Source organism: Prionailurus bengalensis, chromosome C1 (assembly GCF_016509475.1).
Source record: "Prionailurus bengalensis isolate Pbe53 chromosome C1, Fcat_Pben_1.1_paternal_pri, whole genome shotgun sequence".
Taxonomy (NCBI): domain Eukaryota; kingdom Metazoa; phylum Chordata; class Mammalia; order Carnivora; family Felidae; genus Prionailurus; species Prionailurus bengalensis.
Window position 1 is genome coordinate 221,895,920 of NC_057345.1, and position 15,618 is coordinate 221,911,537.

At 64.2% G+C, this 15,618-nt stretch overlaps 1 protein-coding gene across 23 annotated transcripts in view; it reads right to left on the bottom strand.

The window, feature by feature from the left end:
- KIF1A (kinesin family member 1A) overlaps positions 1–15,618 on the bottom strand; it is a 98,348-nt gene that overhangs the window by 45,708 nt on the left and 37,022 nt on the right. For 10 of the 23 annotated variants that reach the window (XM_043578391.1, XM_043578390.1, XM_043578389.1 and 7 more), the window contains exons 7-17: positions 14,998–15,109; positions 13,694–13,771; positions 12,926–12,991; positions 12,386–12,403; positions 7,625–7,700; positions 6,030–6,108; positions 5,519–5,661; positions 5,047–5,073; positions 3,507–3,718; positions 380–459; positions 9–84 (exon numbers count right to left, since the gene is read on the bottom strand). In XM_043578391.1, coding sequence (XP_043434326.1) covers positions 9–84; positions 380–459; positions 3,507–3,718; positions 5,047–5,073; positions 5,519–5,661; positions 6,030–6,108; positions 7,625–7,700; positions 12,386–12,403; positions 12,926–12,991; positions 13,694–13,771; positions 14,998–15,109 — 967 coding nt within the window. The remainder of the gene's footprint in view (positions 1–8; positions 85–379; positions 460–3,506; positions 3,719–5,046; positions 5,074–5,518; positions 5,662–6,029; positions 6,109–7,624; positions 7,701–12,385; positions 12,404–12,925; positions 12,992–13,693; positions 13,772–14,997; positions 15,110–15,618) is intronic. The other 13 variants (XM_043578398.1, XM_043578397.1, XM_043578396.1 and 10 more) reach the window with 2 other exon arrangements.

Consider the following 15,618-nt stretch of genomic DNA (forward strand, 5'->3'; position numbering starts at 1 on the left):
GCGCCTACCTTTTTTGGAGAAAACACGCCCAAGGTGCCGCCGTCCTCCCTCATGGCCACGCCCATCTCGGCCAGCAGCGCTTCCCTGTGGGGACAGTGTCTGGGTCAGCTGGAGCCTCGAGGCCGCAGGGCCTGCCCGGCCCCCAACCGACCAGTCGGCCCTGGGCTCTGGCCACGCGGCCCAGGGCGGAGCCCGGGTGGAGTCCCATCCGGTCGGAGAGTTGAGGTGTCCGGCTGGGGGGACTGGTCTCCTGATCAGGGGTCAGGTCAGCGGGGCCGCCGGTGACGGGGCAGGAGTCACCGGGCGGGAGGGCACGGCCCCCCCCGGGAGCGGGGGCCCGGGCTGGAGCGCTGGGGCCCTCGGTTTCCCCGCCCCTCACCTCTCCATCCGGATGGCTTCCGTCCGCCGCAGCTTCTCCTCCCAGGTCTCGTTGAGCTCGGCTATGATCTTCTCCGTCTCCTGGGCAGCGGAAAAGAGCACAGGGAGGTGAGGGACCTGCGCCAGCAGCGGAGGCCAGGCGGAAGGGCACCGAGACCCCAATCCCCAGTCTGGTCAGGCGGCACAATGCCCGAAAGGTCAGGGTGAAGGGCCGAGCAGCTAACGTGGCCGAGGACACAAGTCTCTCCCGTGGACAGTGGAGGAAACGGCAAAATAAACCTGGAGGGAGAGAAACGCACACAGACGAGGACACTGAGAGACACACGGGGACCCTGGGAGACAAGCAGGGATGCTGAGAGACACGTGGGGACACTTAGAGATACGCGGGGACCCTGAGAGACACCTGGGACATGGGGAAGCACACGGGGACCCTGAGAGACACGTGGGGACCCTGAGAGACACGTGGGGACACACAGGGACCCTGGGAGACACATGGGGACCCTGGGAGAAGAGACACGTGGGGACACTGAGAGACACATGGGGACCCTGAGAGATACGCGGGGACCCTGAGAGATACCTGGGACATGGGGAAGCACACGGGGACCCTGAGAGACACGTGGGGACCCTGGGAGACACGTGGGGACCCTGGGAGACACGTGGGGACACTGGGAGACACATGGGGACCCTGGGAGACACGTGGGGACACTGAGAGATACACGGGGACCCTGAGATATACCTGGGACATGGGGAAGCACACGGGGACCCTGAGAGACACGTGGGGACCCTGGGAGACACGTGGGGACACTGAGAGACACATGGGGACCCTGGGAGACACGTGGGGACACTGAGAGATACACGGGGACCCTGAGATATACCTGGGACATGGGGAAGCACACGGGGACCCTGAGAGACACGTGGGGACCCTGGGAGACACGTGGGGACACTGAGAGACACATGGGGACCCTGGGAGACACGTGGGGACACTGAGAGATACGCGGGGACCCTGAGAGACACGTGGGGACCCTGGGAGACACGTGGGGACCCTGGGAGACAAGCAGGGATGCTGAGAGACACGTGGGGACACTGAGAAATACGCGGGGACCCTGAGAGATACCTGGGACATGGGGAAGCACACGGGGACCCTGAGAGACACGTGGGGACCCTGGGAGACAAGCAGGATGCTGAGAGACACGTGGGGACACTTAGAGATACGCGGGGACCCTGAGAGATACCTGGGACATGGGGAGGCACACGGGGACCCTGGGAGACACGTGGGGACACTGAGAGATACGCGGGGACCCTGAGAGACACGTGGGGACCCTGGGAGACACGTGGGGACACTGGGAGACACATGGGGACCCTGGGAGACACGTGGGGACACTGAGAGATACGCGGGGACCCTGAGAGATACCTGGGACATGGGGAAGCACACGGGGACCCTGAGAGACACGTGGGGACCCTGGGAGACACGTGGGGACACTGAGAGACACGTGGGGACCCTGGGAGACAAGTGGGGACCCTGGGAGACACATGGGGACACTGAGAGATACGCGGGGACCCTGAGAGACACGTGGGGACCCTGGGAGACACGTGGGGACCCTGGGAGACAAGCAGGGATGCTGAGAGACACGTGGGGACACTGAGAGATACGCGGGGACCCTGAGAGATACCTGGGACATGGGGAAGCACACGGGGACCCTGAGAGACACGTGGGGACCCTGAGAGACACGTGGGGACCCTGAGAGACACGTGGGGACACTGGGAGACATGTGGGGACACTGAGAGATACCTGGGACACGGGAGACACACAGGGACCCTGGGAGACACATGGGGACCCTGGGAGAAGAGACACGTGGGGACACTGAGAGACACATGGGGACCCTGAGAGACACGTGGGGACCCTGAGAGACACGTGGGGACCCTGGGAGACACGTGGAGACGCTGGGGGACACTGAGAGACACGTGGGGACACTGGGAGACACGTGGGGACCCTGGGAGACACATGGGGACCCTGGGAGACATGTGGGGACACTGAGAGATACCTGGGACCCTGGGAGACACATGGGGACCCTGGGAGAAGAGACACGTGGGGACACTGAGAGACACATGGGGACCCTGAGAGACACGTGGGGACCCTGAGAGACACGTGGGGACCCTGGGAGACATGTGGAGACGCTGGGGGACACTGAGAGACACGTGGGGACCCTGGGAGACATGTGGGGACACTGAGAGATACCTGGGACACGGGAGACACACAGGGACCCTGGGAGACACATGGGGACCCTGGGAGACACGTGGGGACACTGAGAGACACATGGGGACCCTGGGAGACACGTGGGGACACTGAGAGACATGTGGGGACCCTGGGAGACACGTGGGGGCACTGAGAGACACAGGGGGACCCTGGGAGACACGCGGGGGCACTGGGAGACACGCGAGGGCACTGGGAGACACACGGGGATACTGGGAGACACATGGGGACACTCAGAGACATGTGGGACCCTGGGAGACATGCGGGGACACTCAGAGACATGCAGGGACACTGCGAGACACATGCGGACACTGAGAAACTGATTCCAAGGCACAGGTGACCCTCAGCCGCTGCCGGGACAGAGGACGAGCACTTCCGACATCCGCACCAGCTCCCGGTTACCTTCCCAGCTGCCCCCCCGGTGGGCAGCCTGTCCCACCCGTGCCCCACGCCAGCCACGGTCCAGCCTCTGTCCAGCCTCCGTGCTTCTGTCTCCGAGGCCTGGACCCCCCCAGCCCCACACAGCCCGGCACCCCAGTCATCTGCTGACGGAACACCAATAAACGAAAAGGCAGCCCGCCCGCCGCTGGGCCGCTGCGGGCCAGGGGAACACTCCAAGCAGGTGTGAGCACAGAACCCCCAGGACCCGCGCCTGCCCTGCTCAGCAGGCGGGGACCCCTCGGTGCTGGGCGCCGGTGGGGGCACCGGGGGTGGGGCCCAGACTCCGTCTGCACCCATCCGTGCGGCCGCTCCGCCTCCAAGCCGGCCCACCCCGCGCCGTTAGCACGGCCGTGCCAGCGGGAGAGGTCCCGGGCCCGCCCCCCCCACCCCGTCCCCGCCCCCCCGGGGGTGGCGTCCCCGCGGGCCGAGCCCTCACCTTCAGCCTCTCGATGGCCTCCTCGCTGCCTGGGGCGAACAGCATGCGCTCGTGCAGGCTGGACACGGAGGCGGCGCGGCTGGACAGGGCCGAGAGCGAGGACGAGGGGCTCATGCCCACCAGGGTGTTGGTCACTGTGGAGAGATTGTCAGGGGCTGGACTCAACTCCGCCCCGCCACGGTTACGGTTATTGTTCTCAAGGTCGGACACGTCTATGGGAGGAAGGGAAGGAGAGGGCGGGCAGACAGACGGGAGGGAGAGAAAAGAAAGACCAAGTTGGGAAAAAGCAAGAGGCAGGTGAAGGGAGGCAGGAAACAGACACGGCCGGCGGGTGCAGCCTGGGGCCCAGCGCCGCACAAGCACATGCAAGGCTGCCCACCACCTCCCCGCCAGGGCGCAGCCCCCGGGCCCGCCCACCACCCCGGCACCCGCTCGAGCGCCTCTACCCTCCGCACCTGCCCGGCCCTGAGGCCCGTCTGCTTTCCCTGCGCCTGCCCCCAGGCCGCCCGGCGGCCTCTGTCCGGGAGCGGCCTCCCCGCACCCCCACCCCATCCACCACCCTGTGCTGTCGCTGCCCTGCGGCCTTCCTACGCCCGGGGCCCCGACACCCGTCCTCATCCTCCCTGCCACGGGCGCCCACCCCTGGCACCCATCACCCGCCTGGTCGGCCATGCACCCCCCAGCTGCGGGGACTGCGCTGTGCTAACTGTCCAGCCCCACCGGGCACAGGAATCTGCCCCGAGAACACCCTGGAGGAGAGGTGAACTGGGAACCCCTAGGGAGCACGTTACTCCTGCACCCCAAAGAGCCTGCTCTGGGACCAGGGTCTCCTGGCACTGGGGTGCCCAGAGAGCCCGAGGCCTGGGATTTGAGCTAGGCCACCCCTGGTATGGGAGATGCCCAGAGCCCTCCTGGCAGAAGCAGACACACAGCAGAGCAGTGGCAAACATAGGACAGCACGGGGCGCTGGGGCAACCGAGGGCACCCTGCGGCCCCTGGGTCGGGGAGGCACCAAACCACATGTCCATGCCACAGGGAGCCAGGCCCAAGGCCAGAAGGGCACACGGGCGCTTCCAGGGGAAGGTGTGTGCGGTGTGGTCTGGGGGAGGCCGGAGCTGGGAGCCAGGGGACAGGCCCCGGGCCTCGGCGGGCCCTCCAGCTCTCCCGGCCCTCCGGTGCCAGCTAACATTCCGAGCTTGCCAGGCCTCTGGCACTGCAGGGCGCTCGGACAGGCCGAGTTCAGTCACTTCCGGCCTGGCGGGGCCTCGACTGCACCAGGCCTCCCTGTGGCCTCAGTTTCCCACACAGACACGGGACTGAACCCGGAACGCAGGCTCACAAGGCAGCATGGCCTGCATCCACCTGGAGGGTGTCTGCGAACAAGACGGCTGTTGTCCCCAGCCCCTGAAAGAGGGGAAGGCAGAGGAGGGCTGGGCGGACCCCTCCCCGCCATGCTGCCCTACACCCCGCCGTGCTGCCCTACGCCCCGCCGAGCAGGCACAGAAGCGGGGATGCGGAGAGCAGTGAGGGGGATACACACATTTGGGTCCTCCGGGCACAGTGTTGGCTATGGGGAGGGGAGGCGTGGGGGAGGAGGAGAGACAGAGAAACAGAAGAACAGGTTTGTCTCCAGAGGGTCTGAGGCACGCCGGTCGCAGGCCGGGCATCCGACAGGGTGGCGGGGGTCTTCGGGGGACGCACGGAGACCGCTGCAACCCCCCGCGCCCACGGCATGCCCGTGTGGCTTCCGGGAAAAACGTCCGTGGCCTGCCTGGGCCAGCTCCAAACCCAAACCATGCAGTCCACCCGGGTCGAGGACAGAAACCCCAGCCTCCCGCCAGGGGGGCCTCGCACGGGGACTCAGTGCAGGGCTAGGATTCCGGTGGCAAGGCCACAAAGGCCGACTGACCGGTCCCGGCCGGGCCGCAGCCGGCGAGCGGGTGGCCGTCCCCAGGAGGGAGGCCACTCTGGCCCGGCTGCCCTGCCCAGGACAGGCGGGCACAGACACTCACTGTCGGTGATGTCCCCGAGACCCTGGGCGTACAGCAGGTCCCGCAGCCGGGTCACCTCGTCCTTCAGCTCACGGATCAGCTTGTTGTTGGGGTCCTCGTTGATGACGGCGTTACAGCGTATCTGTTTGGCCCGGTCGGCGTACCTGGACGGCCAAGGGAACTGTGGGCTGTGCCCCTGCCGGGCAGGCCCGAGGGCACCCGGAGCCCTGCCGGGGGCAGAGCCGTGGTGGGGAGGGCCTCAGTAGCGGGGACCCAGGGGCTGTGACACAGGGCAGGGGCTCATGCCACTTGGAGTCAGTGGGGCCACTGGCCAGAGACCCACAGGGGGCCTCACCTAACCCTGCCCCCTTTCGGGGGAACTGAGTCCCCAGGAGGAGCAGGGACAGGGTGGTATCTTCTCCCCGTGGCGGGGCCTTCGCGTCTGGGCCTGTGGTCCCAGGGACGAGCGAGCAAGTCCCATTGCCGGGGTGGGGGGGGGGGGGGACGGGGCCCACCTCCCCGGAGGACACACCTCAGCGTGCTCAGAGTCTCGTCGTAGTTGATGTCTGCAGGGCTCAGGGCCGCTACCATCGCGGTCCTGGAGTTCCCGCCTGCGGGAAGAAGGCCAGCTCGCGGGGGCTCCTCCCCCCACCCTCCTGCCCCTCCCCGCCTGCATGTACAGCTGGGGAGGCCAAGGCTCAGAGAGGTAAACTGCGTCACGGGCCAACTGTGGGAACGGGGGGGGGGGGGGTCTGACTTCATCACCGCAGGGGGTACCTCGGTCATTTTTCTCCCGCAGAGTGCTTTGCTCGAATTTGGGTTTATTCTCAACCACCAGTCTTCCCTCCCCACACTGAAGAGAGGAGCATTTCCTCTCACGCTCAGGATAATTTCTTGAGAAAGTCAACGTTCATTTCAATTCAACTCCAGGTGCAATGATTTCTTTCACTTCTATCTTCCTCATTTGGAAGATTTTTCTCGGTATTTAAGGTCAGATTCCCAGCCCGGGGCAGCGCGGAGCCCGGCATCAGGTAACACACTGCGCGAGGAAATGGATGTTCGACTTCAGTTCAGACGCCGAAGGATCACTCGCAGGCTCTGAGCGGAGCGGGGGCTGGGCCGTCGGCGCGGTCGGGTCAGCGGCCCGGGCAGCCCTCGGGACGGCTGCCTGTCCGTGCTCAGGGTTGGGACCGATGGCCCCTCCATTGTGACCTCAGGGACGCGTGTCCCGGGAGTCATGTGCCCAGGGTGTGGCCCCCACACAGACTGTGAGGTGACAGCCTAAAGGGCTCGGGCACCAGGCTGGGCTGTGGGGGGCTCCCCCTGTCCCCACCCTGGGGCCGGCCCCCGCCCTGTGGCAAAGGCCTCCTTCCTGGCCTCGGGTGAAGAAACGCATTCCTGGCACATACCATCCGCTCTCGGTGGGGCTCACCTGCCTCCCGGAGCGCCCAGGTGGCGCCCATCGCTAGTCTGAGCTGAGGAACAGCCAGACTGCTTCCGGGGTGCAGGGTCAGCCAGCCGGGAGGGACCCCCACACCACAGCCGTGAAGCTGAGGAAGGCTGTAGATCCCAGCTGCCTATGTTCACCGGGTCAGCCCGTGACTCAGTTTACCTTCCTGGGTGTCGGCCTCCCGAGCTGTAAACGTAGCCAGGGAGGACCCCCACGGTTGTTTTCGGGTTGAAGGGATCGGGATTGGGAACGTTTCAGTCTCCATCTCCCTCTCTGTCTCTCGGTGGCCCAGAACTCAGGGAGAAGGCGTGACGTGTGGCACCTCCCAAAAGCCCAGCAAGCAAGCAGGGCTCCCCAGAATCGCGGAGTCCCCGCGAGGGCGGGGGGTGGGGGGACGTGGTCCGGGCGTCACAGGCCTAAAGCGGGAGCAGCGGCACAGGCGTGTGTGTCCTGTGGCCCCGCGGGCCATGCTGCGTCCCCGCACTTGCTCCCCTCAGCCCTTCGCTGGCCACCAGCCCGGGCCCTCCGGAAGGACCCCCCAGGTCTGCCTCCACCTCAGCCCAGAAAGGGTGAGGGGCCTCCTGGTGGTTGGATGCCCCTCCCCAGGAGGGAGGGCGGGACGGCGGCCCAGAGTGGAAGTTAGAACCCGGGGGATAGGCGACCCCGAGAGGCCTCACCTAGGTTTTCCCGGAGCAGCCAGGTCAGCACGGAATCTCGGTAGGGAATGAAATCGGTCTTCTTCTTTTTCTTGTTCTGTGGGGGAGGAACATTCGAGGTGAAGCCTGAGCCCGCCAGAAGGGAAGGGAGCTGGCAGGGCAAAGCGCGGGGTCTGTGGGTGGGTCCCCCAAACCGAAGGCTGGTGTGGAAGGCGGGGCCGGGCCGGTTCTCAAGGCCTCTCCACACCGGAACCCCAGGGCGCTGCCCCCGGGCGCCTGCACTCAGGGCTGGGAGCAGACTTGCCGGCACATCCCTCGGGTTCCTCCCTCGTCTGTCCCGTCGCGCGTCTGGGCCGCACAGCCCGACACGGCCGCGTGTCCTGCCTCTGCTCCGTCAGAAGGGCCGGTCTGAGCCCACCGCCCCCTCCTCGGGCCCCACCGTCAGTCCCGCTGACTAAACAGCAAAGGCCCCGCTGCTTTACGTGACAACGCGGGCCTCTGCCCACGCCCGTCGCTCACGTGTCTCCCTCACTGAACTCACCTTCCCTCCCCTGCCCTGCAGTCCAGGGCACAGGCCCCTTCTTCGGTAGCCGCTCCTGCCCCCGCCCGCCGGCCCCAGGACGAAGCGTCCTCCACACCCTCGCCTACTCCTGTGCCTCTTTCTTCCTCCATTCCGGCAGATAGAGGACATTCAGAAGCCGGACTCCGGCCACGCGACGGCCGCTGGGCACCGCGCCCCGCGGACACTGCTTACGGACTGACCGAGGGAGACCGCTGACCGCTCCCTGGGGACGCCGCTGATGGAACGAGGGAGTCCGCTGACCGAGGGCACCCGGTTACTTTCCACCGTCTCCTCGTTCATGCACACAGTTGCTTAAAAGTATCTGTTGAGCCCCTGCAGAGGCCACCGGACACGGCCCTGTCCCCCAGAGCCCTCCCGGGAGACGCACACGGGCGCCACCACGGGGGCTGTGCCTTTTCTCTAGACGCAGGCTCCTCCGTCGCTGTTCTTCAGGCTGATTTCCAAGAGGCGCTCCCCTAGATCTCGGAGGGCGCCTGGGGCGCCGGGGCGGCTCAGCCGGTTAAGCGTCCGACTTCGGCTCGGGTCACCATCTCACGGCTCCTGAGTTCGAGCCCCGCGTCGGGCTCCGTGCCGACAGCTCGGAGCCTGGAGCTGCTTCGGACTCTGTGCCTCCCTCTCCCTCTGCCCCTCCCCCGCTCACGCTCTGTGTCTCTTTCCCTCAAAACCGAATACACATGAAAAAATCGTTTTTCACTGTGAAAGCTCTGGAGGCACGCGATCCCTCACACCATCCCCACGCTATTTCACACAAAGTCCCACGGTGGCTCACGCGGTCCACATACAGCTTCTCACGATTCTTCACATGTATTCACATGCAGTTCCCACAGATTTCCCGACACAGCACGTCCGACTCCCAGCACAATTCCTCCCGCGGTTCCTCACGGTTCCTCCCACAGTTCTTCACACAGTTCCTCCCGCGGTTCCTCACGCGGTTCTTCCCACGGTTCCTCACACGGTTCCTCACGTGGTTGCTCACGGTTCCTCCCGCGGTTCCTCACACAGTTCCTCATGCGGTTCTTCATAGTTCCTCCGCGGTTCCTCACACGGTTCTTCCCATGGTTCCTCACGGTTCCTCCCGCGGTTCCTCACGGTTCCTTCTGCAGTTCCTCACACGTTTCCTCACGGTTCCTCACGGGGTTCCTCACGCGGTTCCTCACACGGTTCCTCACACAGTTCTTCATGTGGTTCCTCACAGTTCCTCCTGCGGTTCCTCACACAGTTCCTCATGCGGTTCTTCATAGTTCCTCCCGCGGTTCCTCACACGGTTCTTCCCACGGTTCCTCACATGGTTCCTCCCCGGTTCCTCCCGCAGTTCACACAGTTCCTCCCGTGGTTCCTCACACGGTTCCTCACGCGGTTCCTCACGGTTCCTCCCACGGTTCCTCACACAGTTCCTTCAGCAGTTCCTCCTGCGGTTCCTCACACAGTTCCTCATGTGGTTCCTCACAGTTCCTCCCATGGTTCTTCACACGGTTCTTCCCGTGGTTCCTCACATGCTTCCTCACACAGTTCCTCCCGCGGTTCTTCACACGGTTCCTCCCGCGGTTCTTCACACGGTTCCTCCCATGGTTCCTCACAGTTCCTCTCGCGGTTCCTCACGGTTCCTTCTGCAGTTCCTCACACATTTCCTCACGGTTCCTCACAGGGTTCCTCACGCGTTTCCTCACACGGTTCCTCACGCAGTTCTTCACACGGTTCCTCCCGTGGTTCCTCGCAGTTCCTCCCGCGGTTCCTCGTGGTTCCTCCCACAGTTCTTCACACGGTTCCTCCCGTGGTTCCTCACGGTTCTTCCCGCGGTTCCTCACACAGTTCCTCATGCAGTTCCTCACAGTTCCTCCCACAGTTCCTCCTGCGGTTCCTCACACAGTTCCTCATGCGGTTCTTCATAGTTCCTCCCGCGGTTCCTCCCACGGTTCCTCCCGCGGTTCCTCATGCAGTTCCTCACACGGTTCCTCACGGTTCCTCCGGCGGTTCCTCACACAGTTCCTCATGCAGTTCCTCACAGTTCCTCCCACGGTTCTTCCCACAGTTCCTCACATGGTTCCTCACACAGTTCCTCCCGCGGTTCTTCACATGGTTCCTCACGGTTCCTCACGGTTCCTCCTGCAGTTCCTCACACGTTTCCTCACGTTTCCTCACACGGTTCCTCACACAGTTCTTCATGCGGTTCCTCACAGTTCCTCCCACAGTTCCTCACATGGTTCCTCCCATGGTTCCTCCCGCGGTTCCTCACGGTTCCTCCTGCAGTTCCTCCCGCGGTTCCTCACGGTTCCTCCCACAGTTCTTCACACGGTTCCTCCCACAGTTCCTCATGGTTCCTTCTGCAGTTCCTCACACATCTCCTCACGGGGTTCCTCACGCGGTTCCTCACACAGTTCCTCACGGTTCCTCCTGCGGTTCCTCACACAGTTCCTCATGCGGTTCCTCACGGTTCCTCCCACGGTTCTTCACACGGTTCTTCCCACGGTTCCTCACACGGTTCTTCCCACGGTTCCTCACACAGTTCCTTCAGTGGTTCCTCACACGGTTCCTCACGCGGTTCCTCACGGTTCCTCCCACGGTTCCTCATACGGTTCTTCCCATGGTTCCTCACGGTTCCTCCCGCGGTTCCTCACAGTTCCTTCTGCAGTTCCTCACACGTTTCCTCACAGTTCCTCTCGCGGTTCCTCATACGGTTCTTCCCACGGTTCCTCCTGCGGTTCCTCACACAGTTCCTCATGCGGTTCCTCACGGTTCCTCCTGCGGTTCTTCACACGGTTCTTCCCACGGTTCCTCACACGGTTCTTCCCACGGTTCCTCACACAGTTCCTTCAGTGGTTCCTCATGCGGTTCCTCATACGGTTCTTCCCACGGTTCCTCACATGGTTCCTCACGGTTCCTCCCGCGGTTCCTCACAGTTCCTTCTGCAGTTCCTCACATGTTTCCTCACAGTTCCTCTCGCGGTTCCTCACACGGTTCTTCCCACGGTTCCTCACATGGTTCCTCCCACGGGTCCTCCTGCAGTTCTTCACACAGTTCTTCACACGGTTCCTCACGGTTCCTCCCACGGTTCCTCACGGTTCCTTCTGCAGTTCCTCACACATTTCCTCACGGGGTTCCTCACGCGGTTCTTCACACGGTTCCTCCCGTGGTTCCTCCCGTGGTTCCTCCCGCGGTTCCTCACAGTTCCTCACACGATCTTCACGTGGTTCCTCACACGTTTCCTCACAGTTCCTCAGTTTCCTTGCATAGATATTTGTCCATTTAGCTCCCCACACCATTCTACACAGCTCTTCACACAGTCCACACATTTACGCGTAGTTCTGCACGCAACTTCACACGCATTTTCTCAGCTACAGTTACACGTTTCCACACGATTTCAGTTCTCTCCGGTCCCTGACACAGTCCACCACACGGTTCCGTAAGCGCCGTGCTCGTTTCCCACACTTCCTCACAGAGCTCCTCACACAGTCCTCCACGCGGTATCTCACAGCTGCCACACGGTTCCTCACAATTCCCTCAGAAGTGCCTTCCTTGCCCCACCCCACCTCACGTACTTCCTCTCACGGTTCACCCTTCCACACACACTTCCCTTACCGTTCCTCACACAATCGTCCACACAGTTCCCCACAAATATTCACGCCGTTTCTGCAGTTAGTTCCTCTCAGATCCTCGCTTAGTTCCTCCCACGTTTCCTCACGGTTCCTACCACATGTCCTCACACAGTTCCTCGTGCTTCCTCACGTTTCCTCACACACGATTCCTACACAAGCCAACATTTTTCCCCTTTAGCACCTCACACTGGGCGTTCCAGCTACACGGCTGGCTCCTCCCCGCTCCTCCTGTCTCAGCCTTAAAACTACGCGTAAAGCTTCCTTGGCCACCCCGACTAAAGGCCGTCTCACTTGTGCGTCACTCTCACGGCCCATCTTTTTCCTTTATGAAATGTATACCAATTCGTAATTTTTTTTTTCTGTGTCCACGTCTCTACCTCTCCGTCCCCCATTGTGCTGTGGCCCCGGAAGGGTTGTGTTGTCCTGGCACAGCGCCCAGCTCAGCGCTGGCTCGATGTGTCTGTCTGTGAGGTGCACAAATGAAGGAGCACTCTTACGACCGAGACCTTCACAGGAGAACCGGAGCTAAAGGGGCTCCTTGCTTCCGGCCCCCAGCCCTGCCCTGGAGGGAGATTCCTCCCCCCAGAACTGAAGAAAGCAGCTTACCTTGTTGGGCCCAGAGTCCTGGAAAAGAAAAGACAGAGTCTGAGGACCTGGGGCGAGCCTGGGGACACAAGGTGTGTGGGGAGGAGACTATGGCAGGCTCCAGAGAACAAAGGAGCAGGAGAGGCCTGAGCACGTGCCAGGGGTCCATCCCTCCTCACCTGGCCACCGCTGGCCACCCGGGTCCCGACGGGCCAAACGACAGCGCGACCTCTCGGGTTCCTTCACCCCTAACAATCTCAGCAGGGTAGGGCCTCGTAAGATTCGTCCCTCTCTGAACAAAGGCCTGGGTGTCTTGAGTGGCCAATACTGGTAGGGAAACTGAGGTTCCAGGGAGTAACAGGGATCACTACCCCATCTGTAGCCTAGCGACACACACCCCTCACACCTTCGGGCTTTCCCTTGAACCCCGGGCTCCTTGCCAGAGACAGGGCCCGGGGCAGGTATGACAGGCCCCCGGCATCCTCCACAGAAGTCAGGACAGGGAGCCACATCCGCAATCCATCCCATCAGCCTAGTTCTAGAAACCCGAAGCTGGCTCACCATTTCCGCCAGAGCAGAGATGACCTTCCCCAGCGTGGTCAAGGACTTGTTGATGTTGGCTCCCTCCTGCGTGCAGAGAGGACAGGAAGCCTCATGAACCTCTTGCTCCAGCGTGATCCCATGGGGCCTGACCCGCGCGACGTTGGTCTGAGGCCACCGAGCCCTGCCCGTTAATCCCGGGGCTCCTTGGAGCACGGGAGGCTCTGGCGAGAAGCTGCTCAGAGGCCCACCCTGGCCAAGGGGGTGCAGCGCGCCCAGTGTTTGTCCTAGTCCCCCAGGAAGTCCTTAAAACACCTCACACGAGCCCCGCTGGTACAATTTCCAGGGCCCGCTCCCGTCCCCCAGGTAACGGCGGGGACCAAAGGGAGGCTGAAAATGAAAAGTCTCCTCCCCGACACCAAGGACCGCTTTGACCAGAGACTGTCCGCCCCGCAGCCTGGGTTCTGGCGGGAAAGCGCAGACACGGGTGGCCGGGGTCCTGTGAGGGCCCGCACGGGGCCCAGCCTTCCCGCCAGGGCCTCTGTCCTCCTTAACCACTAAGCCAGCGTGCTGGGTGCGGCCCTCTGGCTACTGGCCTCCTCCCACGCCCTCACCCTCGCCCCCTGCCCTCCCTGCCCGGGCTCGCCCCGGGTGGCGGTGCTCCCCAAGAGGGGCCCTCCCGCCCGGCCCACCCTGGAGCAGGCCAGGCTTGGAAGATGGGACCTGCCGGATGAGCGAGGCGTGGAGGGGCCCCGCTGCCGTCCACAGGCATGGTGGCCTGGCCCCTACCTTGAGCCGCGTGCCCTTGGCTCCCGTGGAGTCCGCCCGCTCACTCCCTGCCAGGTCCACCAGGCTGATTTTGCTCACCTGAAACGCAACAAAATGCAGGAGATGTTCAAGGCCGCTAGGGGGCGCCCTGCCCCCTCCGAGGCCTGAAGTGCACACTTGAGGGGCCGTGGCCAAGCCCTGCCTCGGGGGTCCGCCGGTCTCAGACCCCGCGGTTTCCCTCTATTCACAGCGCACCGGAGGCTCTGCCTGGGGTTCAAAGCCCACCTCCCCAAGAGGCCGCATGCCCCTCACCCCTAACACTCGCGATGCTGCGGAGACGCTGCCCTCGGTGCGCGGGGCTCTCCACGTGCTCGCACGGAACCCCCACAGAGCTCCCCAGATGTGTCCTGCCCCCCTTTTCCACAGATGGGCTCATCATCCGCGGTGGGATCTGAACCCAGCTCTGGCTCCGTTCTCTCTGCCCACCCAGACCCTGCCGGGCCATCTCTGGGAGGATGGCACCAGGCTGAGAGGACCCTGGCGCGATCGGCGACGAAGTGTGGCAAACTTCCCCGGGACGTGCGGACCCTGGGGGGCTGCCTGCTGCCCGAGAGAGCACTGCCCACCAGGCGGCGGCCGAGGCGCCCCGGGGAGGAGGCCTGGACGGTGGGTCAGGGGAGGTGACGCAGAGAAAACCTGACCCCAAGGGACAGGGCCACCGATGGGCAGGAAGAGGCTCTGAGCCTGCCCTGCGGCCCCTTCCGGGGCATGGAGACCACGTGTCCAGATAAAGGTCCCAGGGGACCGTGCTCCTACCCGGGTTCCCTGAGAACGCCAAGGCGCGTGGGAAAGGCATCCGGAGCCGGGCGGTGGGCGGGGTGGCGCTCAGACCACAGCCTCTCCTTTGTGCTTGTGGATGCCGGGGCCCCCGCTCTCCTGCCAGTCGGTCACCGTCGTGACAGGCACTCACTCCACCCACGGCCCTCTGCTTCCAAGGGCCACCGGTATCCTCAGCAGTGCGGCCATGGGGACGCCCTTCCCCAGCCCCCACGGTCTCCACCAAAACCATCCGGCAGGAGGCAGACCCCGGGTCCACGGCCCCTCCACCGTCAGTCCCTTCTATGCCCAGACGGTGCCAAATACCGAGACGAGGTGGCCCCGCAGGCCGGCCAACTTCTCGGAGGCCCACGCTAAGCAGGGGGTGGTGAGGGCCCGGCGCCCAGGGTGAGGACGCTGTCCGAGCCTCGCGGGCCTCCTCGTCCTGCCCGATGGGACTGACCCGTGCCCCCGCCCAAATGGCCCGCCTCTGCCAAGGCCACGCTCACCTTCTCCGTGGTGATGTTGGTCTCCGCGTCGTGGCGCTTCTGGGTGAAGATGATGTTGAAGACAGCGTGGGAGCGGCTGCTGGTCTCATTCATGTTTGTGGCCGCCACGGTCCTGGGGGAACGGAAGCCACACGTGGTTACCTGTCGTCCTATGGTCGGGCAGGAGAGTCGCTGACGGTGCTAGCCAGCTGGACCAGGTCACGGGGCATGGCTCTCCCAGGGCTCCCGGGGCTGCCCTACCCAGCCTGGTGGTGACCGCGTGTCCTGTCACAGCGCGAACGGGGCCCACGCCCTCCCGGCCACCAGCTCCAGCCTGGTACTCGGGAGCCGTGACAGGGGTCAGCAGAGCCCAGGAGCACTCATGAAACAGGGAGGGGGCCCTGTCGGGCCGAGATGTGGAAAGGCCCCCCGCCCAGGAGGGAAAGGAGGCGCCCACCTTCTGTCCCTTCGGTCCCCGTCTGGGCAGGGCCGGCAGCAGGCCCCTGGGGGACAGAGCCCAAGGCAACGCGAGGGGAGCTGCAGGGCTGGTCCCAGGGCTGCCGACCTGCCAGGACCTCAGGACGTGTCCCTGGTGGGGATTCGCTGTCTGACAGCCCACAGAAGGGACAGGCCTCACCAGAA